Source organism: Lissotriton helveticus, chromosome 7, assembly GCF_964261635.1.
Source record: "Lissotriton helveticus chromosome 7, aLisHel1.1, whole genome shotgun sequence".
In the NCBI taxonomy this organism is placed as follows: domain Eukaryota; kingdom Metazoa; phylum Chordata; class Amphibia; order Caudata; family Salamandridae; genus Lissotriton; species Lissotriton helveticus.
The window spans coordinates 859215887-859241777 of NC_136068.1; the positions used below are offsets into that span (position 1 = coordinate 859215887).

Here is a 25891-nt window from a genome sequence, read left to right on the forward strand (position 1 = left end):
CAGGCTGTATTATGATTTTGGTTTCTTGTATTTTTATTTCAATTCTTGTTTGATGTTTTAAGTCAAATACTATGATTATTACGACTGCTTATCATATTGTTTGTACAATTAATGTTTGTGTTATATAAGCAACACTTTGAAACAATTGCATATATTGCATTGAAATTTGGGTGAAAAAATAAAAAAATTAAAAATTCAATGAATAAAACAAATTGGTTTCAGGTCACATTTGAACAGAGAACTTTGTAAAACTGTTAGTATTAACCACTAAAGCAGTGCCTGTGTGAGTTCAAACCGCCTTACGGGGTTTGGCCACTTTCATTTGATGTTACATGTTAGGCTAACATGAGTAACAAGGGCACGCAATATAGCTAAAAAAACGTTTCTAAACAGGCGGAGATTCAGTTAATTTAAAGGAGTGCACCTTCCACACTTGTTCAACTCAGTTTAAAAAAATGGCCTGAGACATGTTTAAAGGGCTACTTAAGTGGGTGGCACAATTAGTGCTACCGAGCCACTAGCCTGATTTAAATACAGGTCCTGAGCACATGTAGTGCGACTTTCGCATGAATGTTTGAATCTTGGATGCAAAACAAGCTGTTGTAGGTCAAAGGTTTCTGCCCTTGAGGTTAAGAAGATCTCTACCGGCATTAATATGGCAACAAATATATTTATCTTATTAAGGTGCATATTATCTAGGACTAGTCTAGGCAAAGGGATGTTTCCAAACTGTTTTTAGGTGTAGGGTACAAGGTTTCCCTGTCATATTTTACAATTTCTGGCACAGTTAAATACAGCTGGCCTTGGGCCATTGCACAATATATGCCAATTGTGATTATTAAATAGGACTCATACTTCATGAGTGTGAGTTCAGCTGGGATGGATGAAACAGGTACAGCTACCAATTTGTAGCTTTATCCTGACTTCAAAGGGTTACAGGCTCTGTGAAGAGTGATGGAATCGCAAGTGAGTACGTGGCATGGAGCAGTGGTTCTTACCTGAGGCTGAGGACCTCTGGGAGTCTGCAACGCTTACTTAGAGGATCTGTTGACTGCTTATACATTTGTTTCAAGACATATGGGAGAAATTAAGGCATAAAAGGGCTTCACTCGCTCAGCATAATGTGGCAATTAAGTCATTCCAAAGTTAAGAAATCTCATCAGGGATTGTAAATTTATTATATTTGGAGGCTGTAAGGCGGCACATGTCTGCAAGAAGACCAGTGGCAGACCCCTACCATCGCTGGATAATTCAAATCCTAGAAAATCACAATCAAGTAAGTGATGTTAGATTTTTTTTTACCTTAATTTTGTACAAGTGTGCAGTCAGCATTATCACTATCCAGTTCACTCTAGTAAGGTGCTGTTCTAAGTCATCATCTGTAACATAAATGCCATCAATGTAAGCAGTGCTTCAGGATCTTCCTGTAGGAACTACATCATGGGTGCTGCAGACAAACCAGGACTATTCTTATTGCCCATCTGCAATTGTTTAAAACAGAATTGAACGATGTGAAAGAGGTTTTATCATCAACTTCAGCTGCTATGTTTTGACTTACAACCTCCACTTTATCTTTTTCTGTAAGTACTATAGGGCCTACTCCAAAATATTTTTAGTGCCACTTATTAGAGCTTGTGGTATAAGGAGAAGTGTTGAGGCTCTGTTGTATTTGCAATCTTTAAATTCCCCTACATTTTGTTGCTGCGTCTGCTTTTTTAACAGTTGTACTGTGCTTTTATGGCTATGTTCTACTGTCAAATTAAATTCTGATCTGATCTGACTAACGAACCCATTGGAAATAACCATGATTGTTTTATATTTCTCCCGCACCAGGTTCATGCTAAGAGCGTTTTATATAGCATATGTGCATTTGTCTGAGTTTAAACTCCTACAACCTAAAACTATTCGATGATCTATATAAAAAAAAGGTATCCATTTGAGAACTACATGCACTATATGCATTGATATTGCAGCTAATCCAAGATAGCTTTATCTTCTTGTTTTGCATCTGGGTTCAGAAGATATTGAGCCTACATTTGGGGCTTTCTCCGTAAAAGAATGACATATGCAATAGATTCTTTAACCCAGCACTGGAGCTTATTTTAAATCCCACTCACATGCATATTTTGCCTGTGTTTCGCAAGAACGTAGGGGAAAACTGCTAACATCCTTAATAAAGGCCAGAGGCCTGCCATACTCTGAATGCAAGAATGTGTATGTATGCATCTGTTAAATGCTCTTTGAATATTCCTGTAATTTTACATGGTATATCCACCTCAATTTATATTTTTAACTATAAACCCTGTCAAGAGTGCTTACATGTCCACCATGTCCACCTCGAGTTTTGACCTGTGTATATTATTCCAAGAAGCTCTCAAAGAGTCCGGCACACAATTGTCACGTCTGTCTCACTGTCTGGTAGTGCTACTGCTCAAGTCTCATTCTGCAGAAGTATCTGTAGTTTGCTGAGCATCAAAAGAATGGGAAGAACTGCTATTACAATTCTGGTACAGATCCAGCTCTTTATTTTTTTCACAGTCCCTCAAATTATAACAATCCCTGCTGATCTCCTAAGTCGAAGGAGATCCACTCATTCGTTTGTTTATGCTCTGTTTCTTTTAATTCTCTGGCATAGTCTTTTTTATTTTGAGATGTGTTTTGACCTTTTTCGATCCCAAAGAGTCAGAAATAGTTTTAGGTAATTACTAGTTTGGGCTGGACTGTTACCATTGCGCGCAGGGTCAAGACTGATTTGCATATGGCTTGGTCCAAAATGGAGTGGCATGGGGAGCAAAAAAACGATGAATTTAGGCCCAGATCTCTGTACTTGGGTGAATTTATGACATTCTCCTGCATTCTGTCCAACTATTGTTCTTTTTTGCAGTAGGTAGCTCTAAGGGCAGGGTGCTATATAACTAAAAGATAATAAATGTACTTTTAAGTTTTACATGTCCTGGTAGTGACAAACAGCTACATTTGTTTTTCACTACTGGGAGGCATCCTCCTCTCATAGACTAGCACTAAGAATTCCTGAATACCGTTTTAATCTGCAATTCCTGATTAGAGAGAAGTAGCTTCATCATTTTCCATATCTTTAAAATGGTAATGATAAATCCTCTTTACTTGTAAAGTTGGTTTTACCTTACTATCTTAGAAATTACATTTCTAGAAAGTGGACTTTTTTTGCTCTTCTGCTCTGTGCACCTTACAGCCTATATCCAATACACATCTGGGACAGGTGATAGCTATGCTTTGTGCATTACCTTTAGACAGCCACAGACAAAGGAAGTGTGGGTATGACAAAGACCCCATCTGCATTCTAATAGCTCTTCCTGGGCAGGAAGAGGGAGCGGAAGCTGACAGTTATACCTAAATAGGCAGTGTCCTGTTTCCCACACAGAAGGCTGATTACCCCCTACTGATAGCCTGGAGCCAGGGCTGGGAATGAAGGAGATGTGTGCACTTCAAGGACCTGCTTCAAAGTCACCCCCACTTCAAAGGCACAACTGGGTATAAGTACTTAGCCCCTGACCCCACCAAGACAATACACTACTCGACCTGTGAAGAACACTGCCACGAGTAAAGACTGCTGTGCTACAAGGATTCCCACTCTGCTTGACTGCTGCTTTGGAAGAATTGATTTTTTGCTTTGCTGTGCTGCCCTGCTGGCTGCTGATCTCTGCCCTGCTGAGGACAAGGACTGGACCCATCTCACTTGAACCCAGAGTAACTCCAAGGGCTGGTTAACTTACCCCCTGTTCTGAAGTCGACGAGGCCTTCATTGTCTTCGTGGATCGGAACAGATACATCGAGTCATCGAGATCGCAGCTCACTGCATCTAAGGTACTTTTTCAGCAGGATTCAAGTGAGCCCTGTAGCCGGCCTGCCCTCCATAGTGGTTGGCCTGAAGTTTGGATTTACCTCCGTCCTGTGTGACCTCAAGAAACCCCTAAGCTCTATATGTTTCTACACACTACATTTTGATTTATTCTTTAAAAAATCATAACTCCAGTTCTACTGATTGAATTTTTGTCATTTTGGCCTTGTTTTACTCTAACACTATTACCTATTTGTCTAACCCTGTGTGGAGTATTTTGTTTGGGTTCTTATTGTGTTACTGTGTGTTGCACAACTACTTTACACATTTCCTCTTTAGATAAGCCTGAATTTTCTGTGCCAAGCTACCAGAGGGTGAGCACAGGTTATTCTTGTAGTGTATATCTTGCTGACCCTGACTAGAGTGGTGGCTCAGGCTTGTGCAGGGTGCAGTGATGTAACAAACGCCCCCGCAGTGCGGGGGCCCTAAGCTCCAGGGGCCCTATGCAGGGGGCCCCCTCAAGTGTTGTTATGCCACTGGCAGGGTGCATACTCTGACAATCAGAAATCCCAGTTCTAACACTTGTCATTGAAAGTCCTCTTCTTCAGATGTATGCACTACCAGAATAGAGCTTCTGTGCTTTGGCAACTTTGGAACTCTATCTACCCTAATCTGTGTAAAATGTCTGTTTTTTCCTCTGATTAAAAAGGATTTGAATAAAGCACACCTCTTTTGATAATTGAATGCCTCGTCTGCCCTTTTTGTCTTCCTTATGTCCTTAGTACCATGATCCGTTTTGATTGACATGCTCTCACCAAATGTATAAATAAACAGAATGGAAATGCTTTAAATTACATTTTATCTTTTAATGCATACTAATCATTTTGCTGGTTTTGTTTTGTAGTTTCATGGTAATACTCTTCTTCTAAACAAGATCTGTACCTATAAGGACTTTAATTTCAGTTGACATTGCAGTTTATAGAGATGTCAGATTGCAATGTATCTACAAAGAGAAGTATTTGTTCTCTGTTAAGCTATCCAAATGAGAGCCAGAAAATTCCCTGAGGAAAGTAAGTGGTTTACACCAATGCGATTTCGCTGCAAAAGTTGTGGGGGATCTCAATCACGGCACAAATTAAGTTTGTAGTCTCTCCCCTTTAATGTGCCAATTGAGATTCTTACATTGTTGATCATCAGTTCAGTTCTGGTCTCTGAAAATTGTCTGATCAGTTTGACAAGCTGTATATAGAATTATGAGGTGGCACTTTGCTGCTACATTGACAAGAATAGTCCTAACTGAGTACTGTCTAGTGTATATCTAGCTCTAGGAGTTTTAAGGCATCCACGTCATTAACAAGTTCGTACAATTACTCTAAATAAGCCTGTTTCTAGGTCAGTGGGTATCCAAAACATATGATATGCAATCACTGTTACAGGATCTTTGCTAATCTATTTTGGTCGAACCATGTATACTTAATGTGGTAATCAAGCTTTATTTATTAGCACATTGTATACCCCATTAATAGGATTTACTGAGCAATACATTGTTTAGTACAGTGGTAGTTGCAACAGTCTCTTCTACTGTTCTCTGAGAAAAGTATGTGGCCACTTTGACCCTCAGTATGAGATGGCTGGAGCTAAATGGTGGCGATACGAGGGCTGTAAGTGGAGATTGCAGTCAGCATCTCTGTCCCTAATTTTGGGGATCACAAATTAATGTTCCAAGAATATAGAAAAACTATGTGAACCCAGAATAATCAGGTCAAAAACTACAAGGGTCCAGAAACCTGGGGAAAAATGAGGTTTTCTTAGATAAAGAGGAACATTTGGGGAATTCAGCGCTGAGATGATGGCAAATGTGAGCCGTGTACCCCAGTAGATTGCTTTGTGTGGGCCGGGGGATCAATGGTCAGGATAGTCTCCAAGGGTGCAGGGTAACAGTGGTACATTCTTTCCCCAGGCCAAGGTCCATTTCTGCTACTGAACCAGAGGATTTTACTGGGTGCATTTCCAGACATGGTAAAATTGCACCTTGTATTCTTGTACCTGGTGATTTTAGGTATAGGAACTCCAGGCCAGTCAAAATCAACTGGGGCAGATTGCCCGTCACCTCCCTGAACATTTGAAGCTGGCTGTCATGTAATGTGGGCTCTGTAAGCTTCTGGACCTTTTGATGAGTAAACAACTTTCTTACCAGCAAAACATTCTTTATTTTTGTTACATACGCTCCAAATTGCATAGTCTACATCAGAAGTTAAGACATTGTGTCAGATTAAACAGGTTTCAGAAGATTTCATGATATGCCCTTTAATTAAATTTACATTTCGAATAAAATCAAATTAATCATTATTAGTATATGTGTGTGCTTACTTGTATGCCAGAGTTGCACTAAAGTGCTGTTTGATGTAGGTGTCCAGAACAGTGTTGAAATGTTGAAATTTCCGATCAGCAATGAGGCCTATTATGTAAATCTATAAAGAAAAAAGCTGAATTAAAGACATTATAAAATAGTACCGATAAGTAGATTATGAACATCCTACATTACCTTATGCACATTACTGGTAGGATTGTCAGCTACCGTAGATTTAGGGCAGTTCATCTGATGGCTGAATCAGTGGTATAATGCAAAATGTTGGGGCCACCTACCTAACGCCATGAGAACCCCCTGAGCTTTCCCCATTTTACAGATATACACTGGCCTTGGGCAGAATCGTGGCTTGCTGGGAGCTTTGGGGCCACTGCCATGCAGGGGCTAAAGGGGCTTACATTACGCCCCTGGCCTGAACAACATTCTTTGACATACATTTGTTATTTACTTGGCAAATATAGCTGGAAATGTTTATCAGCATAAATAAGACAACTGTACTTTGCAGAACGGCCACCTTATTAGCAATTTTATGCTACATTATTTTTATTAGTGTGAGAATTGTGTCCACCTAGTGGTTGAAGCTATATATCTGTCTGTGGGCATGGCTGGGTTTAGTGAGGCTTGTCCTTATTGCCCGTAAGCCCAAACCCAGTATAGGTTACGGCATATTACGAGTATGGCGGTCCTGGGACCTCCACACTCACGGTGATGGTCCAGCCGACATTATAAATATGGCGGTGGGACCACCATGAGACCGCTGCCTTCACCGGGATCAAGTATCCTGCTGTGGCAGCGGTCTGCAAGCGGGCTGAATATGCTGCTGGTGCCAGCACTGCCAAACATATTACGACCTGCATTCCAACCTTCCCTTTTAATGTTGGGGGTCCTGCCATGCATTACGGGGGCACTAACAGGCCGAATCTGGGCCTGGGGGTGCGTTCAGGGGGCCACATGTTGTGCCCCACTGGAATTACACTCTTGTTCATCCATAGTCAATGTTACACAGCACATGAAGTATCTGGAATTTGAACTCTTGGCTTGTGCAAAGGAAGGTTCTCACCAGTTTATGCAGTGTACTGACATCTCCCTCTAGGCCACCGGAGTGGCAAGTTTTTCCTCAGTCCTCGTGTATATTCCATACTCTTTCATGGGAGAAATACATGCTTTGCTGCCTTATCAATCAATCAATCAAACAGAAATTATAAAGCGCAGCTAATCACTTGTGAGGGTATACAGGTACTGGGAGCCAGGCTGCTCGGGTGGCATCAGTTGAATAGCCTGTGCCAGGATTATACGGTAAGGTAGGATAAGGAGTGTCCCACACAGTTAATTTGGCAGATGCAGGGGTGTGTGTGAGGGAGAGGTGAAGTGCAGGAGTCTGGAGGGTTCTGGAAGTTCAGGCGGTGGTTGATGTATGCTGATCTTCGGTTGTGCGGGGCTTTGTAGGCGAGGGTCAGAATCTTGAATTGGCATCTCTTCATGAAGGGGAACCAGGGAAGTTTCTTCAGGTGAGGGGTGATGTGGGTTTGTCTGGGGAAGTCAAGGATGAGTCTAGTTGCTGAGTTCTGAATGGTCCGCAGTCTTTTTAGGAGTTGTGTGGTAATATCTATGTAGAGTGTGTTGCCTTAGTTCAATTGGCTGGTGACAAGGGCTTTATTGACAGTGTGTCTGGTGGAGACTGGGTGCCACTTGAGGCTCTTTTGGAGCATGTGCAGAGTAAGGAAGCAGGTAAAGGACACTGTGTTGATCTGGTTCTTCATGGTGAGTATGCTGTCCAAGATGACGCAGAGGTTCCAGGCACAGTCCGTGTGGGTGGGAGAGGGTCCCAGTTCAGCATGCAATCAGGAGTCATTCCAAGGGGAGGTGTTCCCACAGATTAGTACTTCTGTCTTGTTTGTGTTGAGCTTGAGGAAGTTGTTTTGCACCCAGTCGGTGACACCGGTCATGCACAGGTGGACGTTGGCCCTCGTGGTGGATGGGTACTAGGATAGAGAGAGGATGGGCTGGGTGTTGTCTGCATAGGAAATTGTGTTTAGTCCATGGTTTCTGACGATGTTGGCCAGGTGGGTCATGTAGGTGTTGAAAAGAGTCGAGCTGAGGGATGAGCCTTGGGGGACGCCACAGATGATGCTCTTGGACTCCGAGGTGAATGGTGGAAGGCGGATTTCTGCGTTCTTCTGGTGAGGAAGGATGCCATCCATTTGAGTACGTTCTCTTCTATTTCGATCTGATAAAGCCTCTTGATCAGGGTGTGGTGGGATGAAGGTGGCCAAGAGGTCAAGGAGAATGGGGTGGCCATTCTCCCTGGTCAAGGAGTGTTCTGATGTCGTCTGTGGCTGTGATCAGGGCTGTTTCTGTGCTTTGGTTCATGCAAAATCTAGATTGGTATGCATCCAGGAGATTGTTGATCTCGAGGTATTCTGTGAGTTGGCAGTTGATGGACTTTTCAAGGACTTTTGCCAGAGAGGGGAGCAAGGAGATGGGCCCTTAGTTCTTTAGCTTGTTGAGGTTGGTGAACGGTTTCTTGAGGAGTGGTATGACTTCAGCATTTTTCCACTTATCTGGGAAGACGGTCGAGGTGATGGATGTGTTAAAGATGGCTGCGAGCTGTTGCTGATGGTCCTGTTGCCTAGATGCTGGGGACAGGGGTCTGTGGGTGCTCCTGAGTGGACGGCCTACATGATGTCCGCTGTGCTCTGCTTGGTGAGGTGGTCCCAAGCGTTTAGCCAGTGATCAAGGATAGCGACTGTGGCAGTGTGGAGGCTGAGGATGTCAGCGGCGACGGGCTGGGGTCCAAAATGTTTGTAGATGGCAGAAATCTTGTCATGGAAGAAGTCCGCCAGAATGTCCCAGAACTCTTCGGAGGGGGTGTTCATGCTTTCAGTTTCCAAGGGGTTAGACAACCCCTTAACATTGCTGAAGAGTTCTTTGCTGTGGTTGACTCTGGCTTAGATGCCGTTGGCTAGCGCATTGCTTCATGTCTCTTTGAGGAGTTGTGGTAGTGGTTGAGCAATGTCTTTGAAATGGTCCAATTGGTGGGCTCCTTGAATGAATGAATGAATGATCATATTGCAGAGGGTGAGCTTTGCCCAAAGGCATCCAGGCGCTAGGGATAGAACCAGCAGTCATGAGTAGTAGGGATGAGCCTTTCAGATATTAAAGTGCGAAGAGCCATGTTTTTAAAGACTTGAGAAAGGTTAGATGTGACTCTTTACAAGAGACTGTTAGGGAGAGTTTTCCAAAGCTTAGAGGCAGCGACAGCAAAGGCTCTTCCCCCCACCTAGCCTTCCTAAACCTGCAAACTACCAGCCAATTTTTATTGACAGACCACATCTGTTTGGGGGGGACATGCCGTTGGAAGAGTCTTTTGTTTCCTTCAGGACAGAATTATGAAGAGCCAGTTGGACAATGTGTAGAGCTTTAAACAGAATTCTATTTTCTAGAGAAAGCCAATGTAACTTGCAAATTGCTGTGTAGACAGAGTGGAATTTAGGAAGATCCATCACAAGTCTCGCTGCTGCATTCTGTAAAAGTTGCAGTTTATGAATGGATCCCTTGTTATTGTCCAGGTAGAGAGAGTTACAATAGTCCAACCTGGACAAGACCAGGGCAACAGCTTCCTGCTTTCGAGAAGAGAGACAAAGACATGGAAATATCAAAACAGGTCGAAGCAGTTCTATTGACATGGGGGTCGAAAGAGAGTGAATTGTCGACTATAACACCAAGATTCTTTGCTGGTACAGCAGGACAGAGGCATGGTCTGAGCATTTCAGGCCACCAGGAGTGAGACCATATGAATGGTTGGCTGCCAAAGACCAGGACCTCTGTTTTATCCCATTGAGTCATAAATAGTTGTTTACAATCCAGTCGGCCCCGGCCCACATGCAGCTTTTAAAATTTGCTGCGAATGCTTCAATGCTGTTTGTGATGGACACAATTATTTGTATCATCAGCATAAGACAGAGCCTCGAGCCAGAAATATCTGATTACCTTGACCAACAGAGAAACATAAATGTTAAATAAATTAGGACTCATTGAGGAACCTTTTGGAACTCCACAGAAGGTGGAAATATAGTCAGAATAAAATTGGTCCATCTTTACTTTTTGTGACCTATCTGTGAGAAATTAGGACAGAAGCTCCAGAGCAGAGCCTGATACCCCAATTTCTTGAAGACAATAAATCAGCCTTGTTGGCGAGATGGTATCAAAGGAAAGATAGGACCAACAGTATTAACAGAGAGGTATATCTATCATCTACCTGGGTATGTATGTTGTTTACTGCAGATGTTAAAGCAGACTCAGAGTTGTGGCCATTCCTGAAACCATATTGGGAGCCATTAGGCAGGTGATATTGCTCCAGAACGGTGATTAGTTGGGTATTTAAATGCTACTCCATTGGGGTCGTCAAGCTGAAAGTTGAGGTCTATGAGGAAAATATAGCGTTTGGTATAGATGTCTTGTGAAGCTATGAAGTCTGGGGTGGTGTCACAGAAACTGGGGCATGATCCTGGAGGTCTGTAGGTGAGGGTGCCTCTGATGGGGGGGAAACATCCATAACAACGCGGGCATTACCCCGCACTGCTATTACAACGCTGCTATTACAACGCAAGTCGTTACAATGACTTGCGCTGGAGGGCGCTGTAGGATAGGGAATAGTTTAATTTTCTATCCAACACCTTCCCTACTGTCAACGTGGGCTGGAGTTGGAAAAGAAAATTAAACTATTCCACTATCCAGCGCCCCCCAACGCAAGTCGTTGTAACGACTGGCGTTGTAAAAACTGCGTTGTAATGGCATGCAGGGTAAAAGCCCGCATTGTAATGCCGTACAACCGATGGGGGTTTTGCCATGTGATCCATGATCGGGCTGGTGTCGTCTGTGTCTGTGGTGTATTGGATGCATTCTTTGTGGACGATTGCAAACCAACCTCGGTGTTTGTTGATGCGGTCACAGTGTGCAATCTTGTGCAATTGAGAGGGGCCATGGCGATAATGGGTACAGATGCAGGGTTGAGCCAGGTTTATGTGAGGAAGACAACATTGGGGGTGAGGGAGGTAATGGTGTCCCAGATCTCAGTGGCAATTTTGCAGAGTGATTGTGTGTTGAGCAGAAGGCAGTGGAGTTGACCAGGTGCAGGCGCAGTTGGCGTGGTGATGGTGGTTGCATGTAAGGTGCTCTGATATTGCAGGAGAAGAGGCAGTGGTGGCATATGAAGGATCCTATTGTAAAGCGTGGAGAGGTGAAGCAGCAGTTGTTGTTGCGGAGTCCGGGGTCCATGAGAAAGTTGATTATTAGTCCAGGCAGATTGTTGTCCACCACATGTTGTTACTATTCTTCTTAAGTGCATTAAATATTTCAGTAAATTAAATGCAAGCTCAACGTCTGGTAGCTATGACACAGAACAGACAGGCTTAACTTAAGAACATTTGTAAAATATTTAGAAGTACCAAAACAGTTAGAAAGTGGAAAACACAACACAATAAAAATCCACTCAAAGTTATAAAAGCAGAGAATTATTTAATGAACGTAATGTCCCCAAAACAACATTAATCCAATAATGGAAACCGAAGAGATGACTTTTTAAAGATTTAAACAAAAATAGTGCTAAACAGTGTTGAGCCAACAGCAGTTATCTTATTGAGCTTGAGCAAGACCTGGGTATGATTTAACGCCAAACGTGATGGAGCATAGGTTGACTACAGTAACCAGGTTTGACTTGATCGAAAGCTTTCCTTTTGACTCGTCCTCTGAAATGGGAAGTCAATATCCTCAGAGGGGCAAGGTAGTGGCTGTGGCTGAGAAGGGCTCCAACAGGGGAAACATCCTTTACAACGCAACTTTTACAACGCACTACCATTACGACGCAACTTTTACAGCGCAAGTTACTACAACAAATTGCGCTGGAGGGCGCTCTAGGATAGGGAATAGTTTAATTACTATCCAACACCTTCCCTACTATCCACGGGGACTGGAGTAGGAATAGTAAATTAAACTATTCACTATCCAGCGCCCCCCAACGCAAGTCGTTGTAACGACTTGCGTTGTAAAACCTGCGTCGTAATGGCATGCATTGTAAAAGCATGCGTTGTAGTGGCATACATCCCTCCAAGAGGCCAGATAACCTTTAGTCAAGGCCCTGATGATTCAGATGGCTTTTGGCCGGAAAACTCATAGCGAGAGAAATTCAAATTTGTGCTCAAAGAAAGTCCCTTGCCGGCTGGATACTTTTGGAGCCTTCACTCAGTTTACATTTGAGCTCAGTCACTTTTTTATAGCTCAGAATCCTTCAGCAGAGCAAGGTTTTAAATTGTAACTGAACAGGGCCCTACGAAGCTTTCTACCCTCTCTAAGACATCCAGCTGCAATGGATTTGCTGCTAGGCAAAAGCTCCAAGCAGGAGCAACATGAATCTTTGAGCAGCAATGCACCTTCATTGGATTAATCTGGCAGGTTTGTCCCAACTCTCTGGTGGTTATTGAAGGTCAAATATTTTTAAGACTCTGGTTTTCAGTATGCAAAGAGTACACTTTGACACAGCCAAGGCCCCAGAACCCAAGGAACATCACTTGGGAGTCAATACTCACTCCAGCAGAAGCCACACCGAGGCTCAAATGTAGGTCCATTTGAAACTGGTGAGCTTGGCTCTTTAGGAAAAGGGGTTTCGTGCAACTCTTTGTAGCCCTGTAGTTTAACAGGATGTCAGCTTAACTGACTCTTAAAGTCCAATTCTTTATCATGGGTACAAGTTCCCACTTGCCGTGCAGGTTTCCTCACAGTCTCAAAGGCACGTGCAGTTCTTCTGCCTCCCACAGCTCCAGCAGTGCTCCTAAGAAAGTACCGTGCCTGACACCAGTTTGTAGGTGGGAGAGCCTCCTGGCCCCTCTCTGACCAATAGGGAAAAGGTTCTCAGGGGTAACCCTACCCACTTTGGAAGCAGTTTCTGTTTGCCTCATGAAGGCAATCACTTCAATTTGAGTAGGGGGCAGTAGTATCAATGCCCTAGGTCACTGTCCTCTGATCAAGTACCTCACCACTCAGACTGAAGGCTGGCTAACTGGCACGATCTTCCTTTTTCACTGATGTGATATGAGCCCAAGAGGAGGAGCAAGAGAAGGAATACAGGGGAGAATGTATGAAATTGAAAACAGCAGGCCTGCGGTTTTCAATAACATATGTGTGGGCTACGTACACAGAGGATGACCACACAACTGGAGGCATCATACCCCTAATACATTCTAGAACTAGCTTCCTCACCTTTTAGAGTTATGGGGAATAAAAGAGTCCATTTAAAAAAGACTACAACGATTACAACAGGGAGTGAGAGCTAAGGGTGCAAGTAACCTTGCTTGGACAAACTACTATAGATCAGCTGCCGCCAAATGCTGGTCTTGTTTTTGCCTGATTATGGGTATGGGTCTCGCCCAAACAAAAAACGGAGTGTCATGTGAGTATACTTCTATAAAGTGTATAAATCTGTCGGTGAGCAGAAACTAAAAACATGTAGATCATACGGCTATCACACATCATGGAACTTATTACACTAGTGTCATCCACAGGAACGAATACTGGGTTGATAACCATGCCAAAATGAAGAGAAGGATGTGACGCTGCTGACTGAACCAGGGACGACTGGCCCACAATTATGATACTCCACATGGGTGTCATTTTCATGGTTTAATTTTCACTCTTCTTTTCCAGTGAAGAGAACTCAATACAAATTGTTTACCAGAACTGCCAGTATACTTTAATGTTCTGCCTGATGGTGTACAGGCATTCATAAGCTGAAATATGAAACACCATTTGCAGAGGCATTTCACAAGAGGTATGCAATCAATAAAACATTAAAAAGTTTTCTTTTATATGTTACAGATATGGTAGAAGAACATGAGCAGTTACAGAAATAGACAGAGGCCACAGATAGAGTCTGAATCTAAAGGAATGCTCTAGTATACTATGCGGGCACTTACCAGTGCATCAAAGACGAGAATGTCATATTGTTCACAGTGGGAATGTTCCATCATAATGTTAAATAGGGCATCCAATGTATCTTGAAGAAACTAGAACAGCAAAAACAATATTTTTGTGATCATTATTACTCAGTCATGTGCTTTGAAATTCTTATGAAAAGAGGATTGTGACACAGTTTGCATGCATCAAAAGAGGAGCAGACACACTGTGAATGTGAAATCTTCTAAGCCTCTGTAATACTTCAGAACTAAGATTGACCTTCCCTCGCTTCTTTTCATCTCTCTTATTTTTCCTCTTTGTTTATGGATTTACAGCTTTTTGCTGTGCCTTGTTGCTCTGCTTCTATGCAGTATGGAGGATCAGAGAGACGTTAGTGCCAGCGAGATTGAGAGGCTCTCAGCTTGCATGAGGCATTAATACGTTTTGTACATTTCGGATACGCGGCAATTATATCTACAGTGCAGATAAAGACACGCACCAAGCTCACCTTCTCTTCTGAATTCTAACTTTCTACAATTATTCCATTGTTGATGGTTAATGGAACTGTTTACTTCAATACCAATATATTTGGTATGGCTCAATACTATTGGAAGACGTATTGGAAGACCGATATGAATACTCATTTTATGAAATGAAATACTAAACAATAATACAAGAAAGGTCACCTAGCAATTTCCTCATAACCTTCTCGACACATGACACCCAGTCCAAGAATAACATAGCAAGCAGGGGTCAGTTTTACTTTGATATACCTGTAACTGCCGTACCATGGCTTAGCAAATTGGGATAATTACATCCGCTTCAGCATTTGACTCCGCGGTAGCGAGAGGTGACAGGCTTGTCAGGGAGGTCGTCTGGGGTTGCAAAATGTCTTAACTCAACAATCACCTTGCAGCATAATGTTTATGTTTATGTTTTAACAAATTTATAAAGCGCACGTAGACCAAGGTTTCATGGCGCTATTCTAAGCTGGTCGCATACCGAGGAAGGACTGTGTGAATAACCATGTCTTAAGGTGTTTCCTAAACCGAAGTAAGTAAGAACTCCGGAGTGTCTGTCCAACCTAGTGTTTTACTATAGAAAAGAAAAGTACTTATTACAGACACTCTTAACAGGGAATACTACACAGGAATTAGTAACATGCAACTACTGCATCTTGGGATGACACCCACTTCATCCCTTTACCTGGGTGTCCCTCCTCTTAAAAGGGTAGGCAGGCACCCCGCGGGGTTTTGGTGTCGGCAGCAAGTATAAAGGTTCAGGTGCCCATTATCCCTGTACATGTTAAGCCACACTCAATTCAGAACAGCACCCTTTTAAAGTCCCACCAACTACAGGTCTCTATGTTCAAATCACAGCCAGAAGCAAACAGGCAACATGTGCCTTCACTCGCTTGCAACTAGAGCCAGTCCAGGCAGGCCGAGGCAAGACACAAAAGTGGGGACCACCTTCTGAGGCACTTCAGCACAAATACAGGTAGTTGGAGGTGCCTCGGTAAACAGTAGCCAGTGTACGTACCTCTTGACTTCTGACCTGCTCCTAGGTTGCTTCGAGATATGATGCAGATGGGCCACACTAAAATAAAATGGATCACAATGGTACAAAAGACAGCCGTGGGAACACTTCTTGATCATGGCTGCAAGAACCACTGCTGATACCCTTCATGGTTGGCTGCAGCCACACTTCTTGGCACAGTTGCGAGGCTGACCATAGATTAGAAATTCTGACACAAAACCACATTACCAGAGAGCCTGGAATCCACCACTCCTGGGGCTCACAGATCACTTTTCTCCATTGTGCTTCTCCTGGCAGATCTCTTCAGTACTGGGCTATTGCTGCTTCTGGCTCACTCTGGGCAGTCACACCTCCTGCAGTGTTGTCAGGCTCCTTTCCTCTCTTAGCAAGCAAGCTGGCTTCTGTGTGCTACAGATCAAATGAGTACCTACTCCCAGCAAGTAAGACCTTAGGTGATAACCCCTCACCTCTGAGAAGCTGGCTACCAGGTAGAAAACAGCTCTAGTTGCACAGCAGTTCTGGGTATACTATACAGAGCATGCCCTTCCTTTGTCAAAGTGCCTAAAACTGAAATAGGAATTGGGGTAGTGGTTCCCATTTTTATGCATTCAAGGCCGGCCGGCCATGTGGATCCACTGGATGCATTTTCGCAATTAACAACCAGTTCCGGGTGGATCTTCTTTTAGGTGTCTTTCCCATGGCTGCTTTCCAGACATATGCTGGTGATGGGGAGAGGAGTCACAATACGGCAGCACACATGAGACAGATACAATCTTGGGTCTCTAGTCACTCCAACATGGACGACCTACTGAGTGATAATGCCCTGGGCAAGGGGTGAAGGGCAAAGATGCCCAGGACCAGAGGTGTGAGAGAGTGGAGATGAGCACCTGCATTAAGCCATGACAGATATGGCCTGACAGTGAAGGGCTGTTGCAGTATCCCGCCACTTTAATATCCTTGCCTAATCTAATGCAATACATGCCTTTCTCATTTTCTGCAAAAAATGCTTCTTTTTTGGTATTTGAATATGAGGTATTTACCAATGTTCCCTGAATCAGGTGCCTTCAATGTGCCTACAAGTTTCCAAAAAGTAGCAGCCCAATATCTTGAGAGCACTTCTGGGCTTCTCAAAAGAGTCCAACAAATGCTACCAATGCCCCCTTCTGCTTTCAAACCAAACCATGCCCTCCTGCAAAATCCTCTCCAGGCTGCCTTCTGTGGGTTTTCTTTACTAGTTTTGATTCTCACTTGTTGATCAAACAAAGCCAAAGATGCCGGCGTTCCTCCTATTAGGACCATTCCTTAAGTTTAGGGTCGTCACTTCCAACACCAACATGGTGTTCCATGCCAGAGGGGCATGACAATGGCATGTATTATTCAGTATTTGCTTGCTTTTTCCTTCTAGGTATATATAGTGATTTATGGTTTGAACCTCTGCTTAGGGGAGCTCATCTTGGGTCAGTTATCCCAAAGAATTTCCATCTATAATGACCTCCAGCAAGGGTGGGTTTTAGCACCCCTGCTTTTTAGTCTATTTTTAGCTGACCTGTCTGCTTTTATTTCCCAATCCAAGTATTTTCCCCCTAAAGTTGGGAAATAGAACATTGAATGTCTGCTATAGGCAGACGAACTGGTACTACTGGATTGTACTCCAATTGGTCTGCAGGGGAAATTAGATTCTTTAGCAACTTATAGTAAGCAGAACCAGCTTTGTATTAACCTGGAAAAGACCAAAATCTTGTTTTTTTGGAAACATTTTAAGAAATTCAGTTGGTACTTAGACACAAGGGATGTGGAGCAGGTTGACCAATATAAATACTTGGGTCTGACCTTTAGGAGAAACCTGAACTGGAACATGCACGGGATGATATCATGCAGAAGGCCCTATTGCAGGCCAGATGCCGATCAAGATTTAATAGTAGATTTGGGGGGCTTTCCCATACTCCACTACTAAAGGCCTACGAAGGGAAGATTGATTTCCCTGTTGGGTTTGTATGGGGGAGAGGTTTTTTCCCCTTGATCTGTAATATGAATGGCATAGATTAGAAGGGGCATTGCTTAGAAGGCTTTTATCTCTCCCCAAGGGCACCATGGTACAAGCCGTGAGGAGAAAGTGTAAGTTGGTCTCCTGGGACCTGATGGCCTTTACTCAGGCCCGAAGATATTTTAATACAGTCGCTGAAGATGATGAGGTGTCCAAAGATTCCAAATTGTGCTTGGAAGAGATTCAAGGAAGTGAAAGAAGGTGGGCAAAGGATGTAAAAACTAGATTAATTGGTCTTAGGAACCTCCATACAGATAGTGGCACAATTACATCCTGGTCCCCCTTCCCAGGCAAGCATGCATTGAAAGTCTGTTGCTTTGGTCTCTGAATCCAATGACCTATTCTACCTCAGCAAGAAACCAGCTATCAGCTTCTCAATCTCGACTCTGGCCCAGGACACTGTCTTTCCCTACTTGTTACAGTTATCAGATCCATGGTTGTGAAATGAAATATTAAGTGTCATGATGGGATGTAATCCAATCTACTCATCCCGCCCATACCAGGCCAGGGTACATGTTAATAGTGGCCCCTGCCCCCTGAATGCAACATGTTCCTTGCTGCATATATTAATGGTCTTTTATTTTGCACACCAAATTAAGTTTTTAAGACTTCTATTTTTTTAAATATGATACTTTCCATAGGAAGAAAGCTGTGAAGTTGTGATCAGAAATGAGTTATTTAGATGCAGTAGTTGGAATTGCTCAGTTTTTTCAATCTGTTAAACATAATTTTAATGATGAATTAAAGTGGGAAGGGGTTGGCGGGTTGTAAGATGGGGCCATTTTATTGATTTTAATTGTTAAATGTGTTTTTAGAATGTTTTATGGACAACTGTCTAAATAAACTTATTTTCTACCTAGCTGCCATTTCGGGTTCACTCTGATGCTGTCTTGAAGCACAGTTCTATTCTCCTGAGAGTTAGGGACCTTCTCTTTTAACACAGTTTAACTAACAATCATTTGTTAAAGGTAGGTACTAGCCTGATGCCAGACGTCGTAACCCCTTTGTCTGCATTTGCTCAACATTTGACATTTCTCTAGCATGCAGAGATTTAATGATTGATAATTATAAGGATAAGAAACATTAACCACAAAAGGAATATCTTTCAAAATTATATTTACATATACTAATTGGGATTTGTGATAGAAACGTCGAAATGTGAGATTGAACTGCTGATCTATCAGACAGCGCAGTACCTTTCCAAATGAGAAGCTGACTTAAAGTGCTCCTACTGGGCATTACATCTGTCTCAGCATGAGTCAACAGCAAAATTGCAGAACAACGCTACTAATTTTTTTATATTTAAAAAGATCAAATAAAATAAACGCAATAAAAGAGCGGTCTACTTCTCTTGTTATGTTTCATTAGCAGCCGGTTCAAATGTTGAGTTTGCGCAGCCAATCAGAAGGCACTAACTTTGTAGTTTGCCTGCATTCTAAATTCTGTGGCAAGGACAGGATACAGGCTGTGGATCTGCCAATTTGCATGTGTTAGGTGAAATTAAAGGGAAGGGGGCTAATAGCGGTACTTCCAACATGCAGCCTGACATTAACAGTTGTTAAAAACCCATGCCCTCATTAGGCAGATTGTGCATTCTTCTCGGACCCTTAACTGCTTCATTCTCTGAAAATCACACGACCTGCCATCACTTTTGATGTTAACTTCTCCCTGTGTATTTTAAAGCACATCCTTATGAGAAACGCAGCTGTCTAGTCAGCGTAGAATACCTACAGGTACATATGATTTAAATAACAGATGTTCGTCAGTTCAGAAACAACATTTCGTTGCAAAAGAAAATGAACATCTGGCGCGGATCTGAAAGTCATTATTTCTGAATAAGCTCATTGAACGTTTCTGATGCATAGAAGGTACAAGGCACTAAAGCAACAGGCCTGCTCGCACCTGCACTTCCCTTGAAGCGGCCTTATCTCCAGCTGCTAAAAGTATATCAGTAAAAGCACAATGTGTTTAAAATGTAATAACAGGATCTCAAAGAGCGCTGTCCACATTCATGCAGTACTTAATAGATGGCATTCCATCTACTATTCTTTGAACCGTAGGCCTATTGTCTTTCCTGCCTCTATGGGACCACAGCAAAGGCCTCATACACTTCACACCATTGTCAAAACTCGGAGTCCTTCAGTTACAAATAGTTTTCAGCGTTGAACTTAAACTCCCCCAGGGAAAAGTTGCAAACAAGGTAAAACTAAAAAGACAGTCAAGAGTCAAGTATGTTGCAAAACTGCCGATCCCAGGTGCCCACACTCCCATTTGCCAGAGATATTTCCTGCATTTTTAAGTTGAGCATTTCACGGTAACAGTGGCCATTCATAGGTCATGATCAGAAAAACGCAATGCAAATGAGGCGTACACCCATAAAGTTGTGGCTTAGAGGCCATTCACAAACTCTTCGGATGCCCTTTCCACACTCTAATTTTAAACCTACAATTGATAGTGTAAGGTGTAAGAAGCGTGAAAAGGCGTTGAGAATATTTTGCTGCGACAGTGTAGGAAGCAAAGACTTTACATGAGAACCTTGCTGCTAAAACGAAGGGTCCGTGAAGTGAACCCCTGAGTGACCCTGGAGACTTGCCTGCTGTCCATCTTGTCTCCCACCGATTAGAGCCGACTTGTGGAAATCGCCTGCCTGCCCACCTTCCCCTGCCGAGTCCTCCTGCCGCCGCACCGCAATTACATCAGCGGCCGCAGTTGGGAGGAACTCGACTTCCCAGGGGGCATTGCTACCGCGCATCGGAGCGCGTCATCATCGAGCGCCTGGCGGCGCTACAAAGCGGGGGCACGCCCGGCCATCCAAGTATCCTGCTGCTAAAACGAAGGGTCCGTGAAGTGAACCCCTGAGTGACCCTGGAGACTTGCCTGCTGTCCATCTTGTCTCCCACCGATTAGAGCCGACTTGTGGAAATCGCCTGCCTGCCCACCTTCCCCTGCCGAGTCCTCCTGCCGCCGCACCGCAATTACATCAGGGGCCGCAGTTGGGAGGAACTCGACTTCCCAGGGGGCATTGCTACCGCGCATCGGAGCGCGTCATCATTGAGCGCCTGGCGGCGCTACAAAGCGGGGGCACGCCCACAACGCGGGACGCGAGTGGGACGCCCGGAGCGAAGCCCGGGCAAAGGGCGGACCCTCTTAGGCCCTCAGAGGCCTGAGGAGACTAGGCTGGGCCAGAAGCATTGACTGTTGCCCAACCGATGAGTAAGTAGTGTACTTTCTAACATTATTAGCGCTTCCTTGACACTACATTACCGTGGCTACAATTGCTAACAGCCCTGCTACTGTTGGTTCAGATAAAGTTGGGGGCACGCCAAATCGAACCCTGGATAATTACTTCTTCAAAACCGTTTCCGAGGGATCTAAAGATCGATCCCTAGCAGAGCGGCGGGCAGATCGCCGTCGTTCTATCGAACGCATCAAGAATAGGACTTTATCTGAGCCCATTCCTGCTGTTATCCCGGACAACGAGCATAACATCACCATTTTGGACGTTACATCACCAACTCCCAGTGTACCCTTATTACTTAGGGAATGTTTAGCACCTGCTATTGCCTTAACATCAACACAATCAGAAATTTGATCTATCACTCATGACCCCCCTAGTATACTCAATTCATCAAAGACTATGATCTCACCTACAGCTAGGCCGGGGAAGATAGTAAGAGGCAAAAGTACGAGGCCTTTCCCACACACAATACATGGTCCTCCGCCAACAAAAAAGAGACGGAAGAGGATGGACCCTAACAAGCCAAAATTGAGTCATACTGAATTTGGGAAGAAGTCCAATTCTACTATTAATGAGGCTATGGGAGAACTAGCCGTTAAAGAAATAACAAGACTAATACCTGTTCCTCTAACACCTGTATTACCATCTTCCCATCTAGTAACAGAGCGTGACATTGACCATGCTACAATGGCTGAAGGGTTTCAACCAGCCCCTCCCAAAACTCTTTTGGACAGCATAGAACTCATTGTGCGAAGCTATACGTTGGCTATAGCTGAAAGATTAAATGGAGTAGAACTAAGGTTGGGGAAAATAGAGGAGGATCTGATAACATATGGGAATTCTATCAGGTCATTAGGGCCAATAATAGCACCAACACTTCCAAAAGCCCCTACTATGGCACACACCTGTTTAACAGACATAGTGGCTGTAACCCCCTCTACTTCCACCTTACATAACAATCTGAAACCAGTTACTATGGCTGTTACTAACCAATTGCCCATAGGAGTATTATCTGCAAGTAAACATCCCCCCAACCCCAATTCAAAACAGTTAAAAACAACAATGGCTAGACCAACCATAACATCGAAGTGTATTCCTGATAATACAGTTAACACTCAAGTAAGGGAAACAAGCATCCCTCCAAACAGACCTATAAGATTGGAGGAGAATGAAACTAGCCATGTAAGAGGGGGCCAGGGTATGAGACCACCCATCGAACTCCCGCCGGAAGCCGTACCATATGTGGTGGTACTTACTGGTGTTCCGGAACTGTCAGGTGGTAAACGGGAAGGCTTTTTCCAATTAAAACATAAAATAATGCATTGGCTGTCATTATATAGACCCAAAGCCAGCAATATAAATGGTGAAATAGTCCATGTCCGACGCCTGTCATGGTTGGGTGGAAGATCTAAGGACATAGGGGGAGATATTGTCGTTGTCAACTTTAGGGACAAAAAAGCTGTACAATACATCTTGAATTGGCCTTATGGCAATGAACATAACTGTATTGTACCGCGTCCTCTGACATACTTTTACCCAAGATCTACAGTATTTCCTCCCCAATTTACAACTAATATTGTCCCCTTTGTCAACCATTTCTCTAACATGGAGATTGCCAGGAACCCCGCATATATGTACCAACCAGCTCCAACTCCTGTGACACCGGGGTGGAACATAATACCCACCAGCCACAACACAGGTGAATATAGAAAAATGGCTCCTCTGATGCCATTTACACCTTTAGAGTTATCAAACAGGTTCGATGTATTCAGTGGTTTGGAGGAGTGCGACTGAAGATTAAAGATCAGGGAGGATGACAGGGGGGATGTAAGCACTTGTCGTATTGAAAGGTCTAATGAGGAAGAAGGGACTAGATCCCCAAAGGTAGGCAACCTTATTACTGTAACTGGTGATGAGGCTAATAGTAGTCCGCCTCTATCTACACCTTCAGTGCCCCTTAGGACAAATGAGGAACCTCCTTTGTTTTCACTCGTTTCATGGAACATAGCAGGGGTGCGTGCTAAACTTTGTGACCCAGATTGGAACAATTATATAAATACTTTTAATATCTGTGTGTTGCAGGAGACTTGGGCCACGGTTCAGATGTATAGGGTTGGTTATAAATCCTACCAAGTAGAGGCCGTGCCCTCATTAAGAGGCCGTGCTTCTGGAGGTCTCTTAATATGGATCAGTGTATCCATTAATGTTGGTATAAAAATGCTTAATATTGATTCTCCAGATATCCTTGGTCTGGAAATGACCACAGTGGACAATAGGGTGATCTACCTCCTTAATGTGTATAATAGTCCCCATCCATCCCACAAGGAGTCACCATGCATAGGGAAGCTGGAAACTTTCATGGATACATTAAAAACAGACGCAAGTGTAATCCTATGTGGGGATATGAACTGCAACTTTGAACCAATTATAGGCATAGCACAATTGTTTGAAGATGAGGATGCTGCTAATGGGATACCTGCCCTGATCGAAAATGGAACGGTTGCTGGTACCACATTAGCTCTCCAGATCACAAGGTTGTTTATAGCCCATGGCCTGAGGGCATGCAATGGGCGCATGCCATCAGATAGTCCGAAAGCACCCACCTTTAAGAGGCGAGACTATGAAAGCAAATTAGACTATGTCATTATCTCTTTTGATCTTTGGCCATTTACAACTGATTTAAAGGTTAAGGAGAGATTTGACAGTGATCATTGCCCACTAGAAACTAGTTAACTCCAAAGTCTATTAAAGGGGCCGGGAGACATCGAAGGAGGTAATAGTCCAGCACCTCCACCTATAACAGATAACATCATCCTCAGCAACAATCGTAGGGCTGTTAAATGGGCACACATATTGGAAAGAGAGGACCTATTGGCTAACATTTACTGTACGTTTGTAAATGTCTTTGAATCATATTGTCCATACAGATGTGATCCCAAAGAATTTATTAAACTACATAAATCCCTTTTTAGTAACTTATTAGAACTTCTTACAAAAAAAACCAAAAAAGGGACGGGTACGGCACATGCTAAACCGGTAGGTAAACCTTGGTACAATAAGGAATGTCGCCTTGCCAAAACTGCACTGATTGATGCTGTTAAAAGGAAAGGCTCAATAGAAATTAGAGACAAAAGGAAGTCATACAATAAAATAATAACAAAAGCAAAATCCTCTTGGGATGAGGAATTATGGTTCAGTATGTTAGCAGCAGCCAAAAATAAAGACCAGAGACAATTCTGGGAACTAGTGGCCAAGGGAAACAAACGCGAAAAGGGTTCTAGAAAGGTTTTCCTGGATGAGGATACGTGGGTCAAACATTTTACAATGCTGTACGCAGCCAAAACTTCTACTGAAGCTTTGATAGATGAACCTACGGTTGCATTGCCAGAGAAGACCCACCCGTTGGTAGTTTTTGACCTACAGGAAACAGTGACAGCAATTGCTACGGTAAAGCAAGGGAAGGCGCCTGGGCTTGATAAAATTCTTGGCGATCTTTACTTGCATAATGTTGACGTTTGGGCACCCTATATATTAAATCACTTATTTAACATTATTGCGGCTGGTGACCAAATTCCGGACACATGGAACGGCGCAGAAATTATCACTATTTTTAAAAAGGGGGATCGTGGCGACCCAGCCAACTACCGTCCCATCAGTCTTTTAGATATAACACAAAAGATATATGCCAGGCATATCTTAAATCGAATAAACACGTGGTTGGAGGATGAGTCAGTTTTATCTAAATATCAGGCGGGGTTTAGGGAAAAAACTGGAACCATTGATCAGGTATTAAGGCTATGCTGCTTGTACTGGAAATATGTCATCATTCGCAAAGGTCACTTGTATGTGACCTTTGTAGACCTGCGAGCAGCATTCGACCTGATTCCTCAAGATCCACTCTGGAAAACTTTGGATATGCAGGGGCTCCCTGGTGAATTGTTAAAACTTGTGATGGGTCTGCACCAGGAGAATTATGCCAAGGTCAGGTGGGGTCCAAATGGGGAACTTGCAGACCCAAGCCCCATAAAAAGGGGAGTACGCCAGGGATGCGTACTGGCTCCCACACTTTTCTCCCTTTATGTTAATGACATTGCAGCCTATATGGAGGATTGTGACAACGATTCGCCCCGTTTGGGGGGGGAACGAGTAGCGTCCCTCCTATTCGCGGACGACACGATTCTCATTTCACAAACACCACGGGGCCTCCAGACCCTACTAGATAGGTTTCAGCAATATTGTACCCTAAGGGGATTAGAAATTAACATAAAAAACAAAATATATGGCAATAAACCCGCACAAAAGTTTTAAAAAAAATATAATGTTAAACGGCCAAAAATTAGATTACGAACATAGTTTTACCTACTTGGGAGTTCTGCTAGATTCGTCAATGGGATGGAGCCCACAGTTAGAGAAATCAAAACTGGTGTTTAAACAAAACGGTTTTCCAATATTACAAAGATATAACAAAAGTGTGAACAAGGCAGTTACCCCAGCATTAGAGATTTTTAGATACAAGGTCCAATCAGGCGGCTGATTGGACCTGATGGATCATTAAGAGGAGAAGATACAGGACGGCGAACCAGAAGCTGCCAACCCCTTAAGTGGATACAGACCTTCACAAATTTGCTCCCAGGAATGAAGTGAGGTCATCCCTGTTGCTAAGGTATGTTGGCCGGACAGTGGCTTGAGGTGTTTATCGTGGCTATGGTGGGAGCATCGCATAACCTCACTGTTCCTCAATAAGCATGTGTGAGCATGCACATCCATGTGTGAAGCGCGCGCACACACAGGACATCCCGCAATAGAGTGCTTTTTAAAGCGGCGTCACAAAATACAGGCACTTCCTTGATGCTGTTTTGCCTGCGTGACTCAGGACTCTGGGGTGCAGGTAAGTGGGGCTTGGGGCACTTGCTGTGTTTTTTGCGCTGCGCGAGGCAGATT

At 43.5% G+C, this 25891-nt stretch overlaps 1 protein-coding gene across 2 annotated transcripts in view; it reads right to left on the minus strand.

Annotated features, from left to right (window-relative positions):
- The window catches only part of DOCK2 (dedicator of cytokinesis 2), a 2042522-nt gene that overhangs the window by 1293866 nt on the left and 722765 nt on the right, over nt 1-25891 (minus strand). For both annotated transcript variants that reach the window (XM_078653374.1, XM_078653373.1), the window contains exons 20-21: nt 14153-14242; nt 6188-6288 (exon numbers count right to left, since the gene is read on the minus strand). In XM_078653374.1, coding sequence (XP_078509500.1) covers nt 6188-6288; nt 14153-14242 — 191 coding nt within the window. The remainder of the gene's footprint in view (nt 1-6187; nt 6289-14152; nt 14243-25891) is intronic.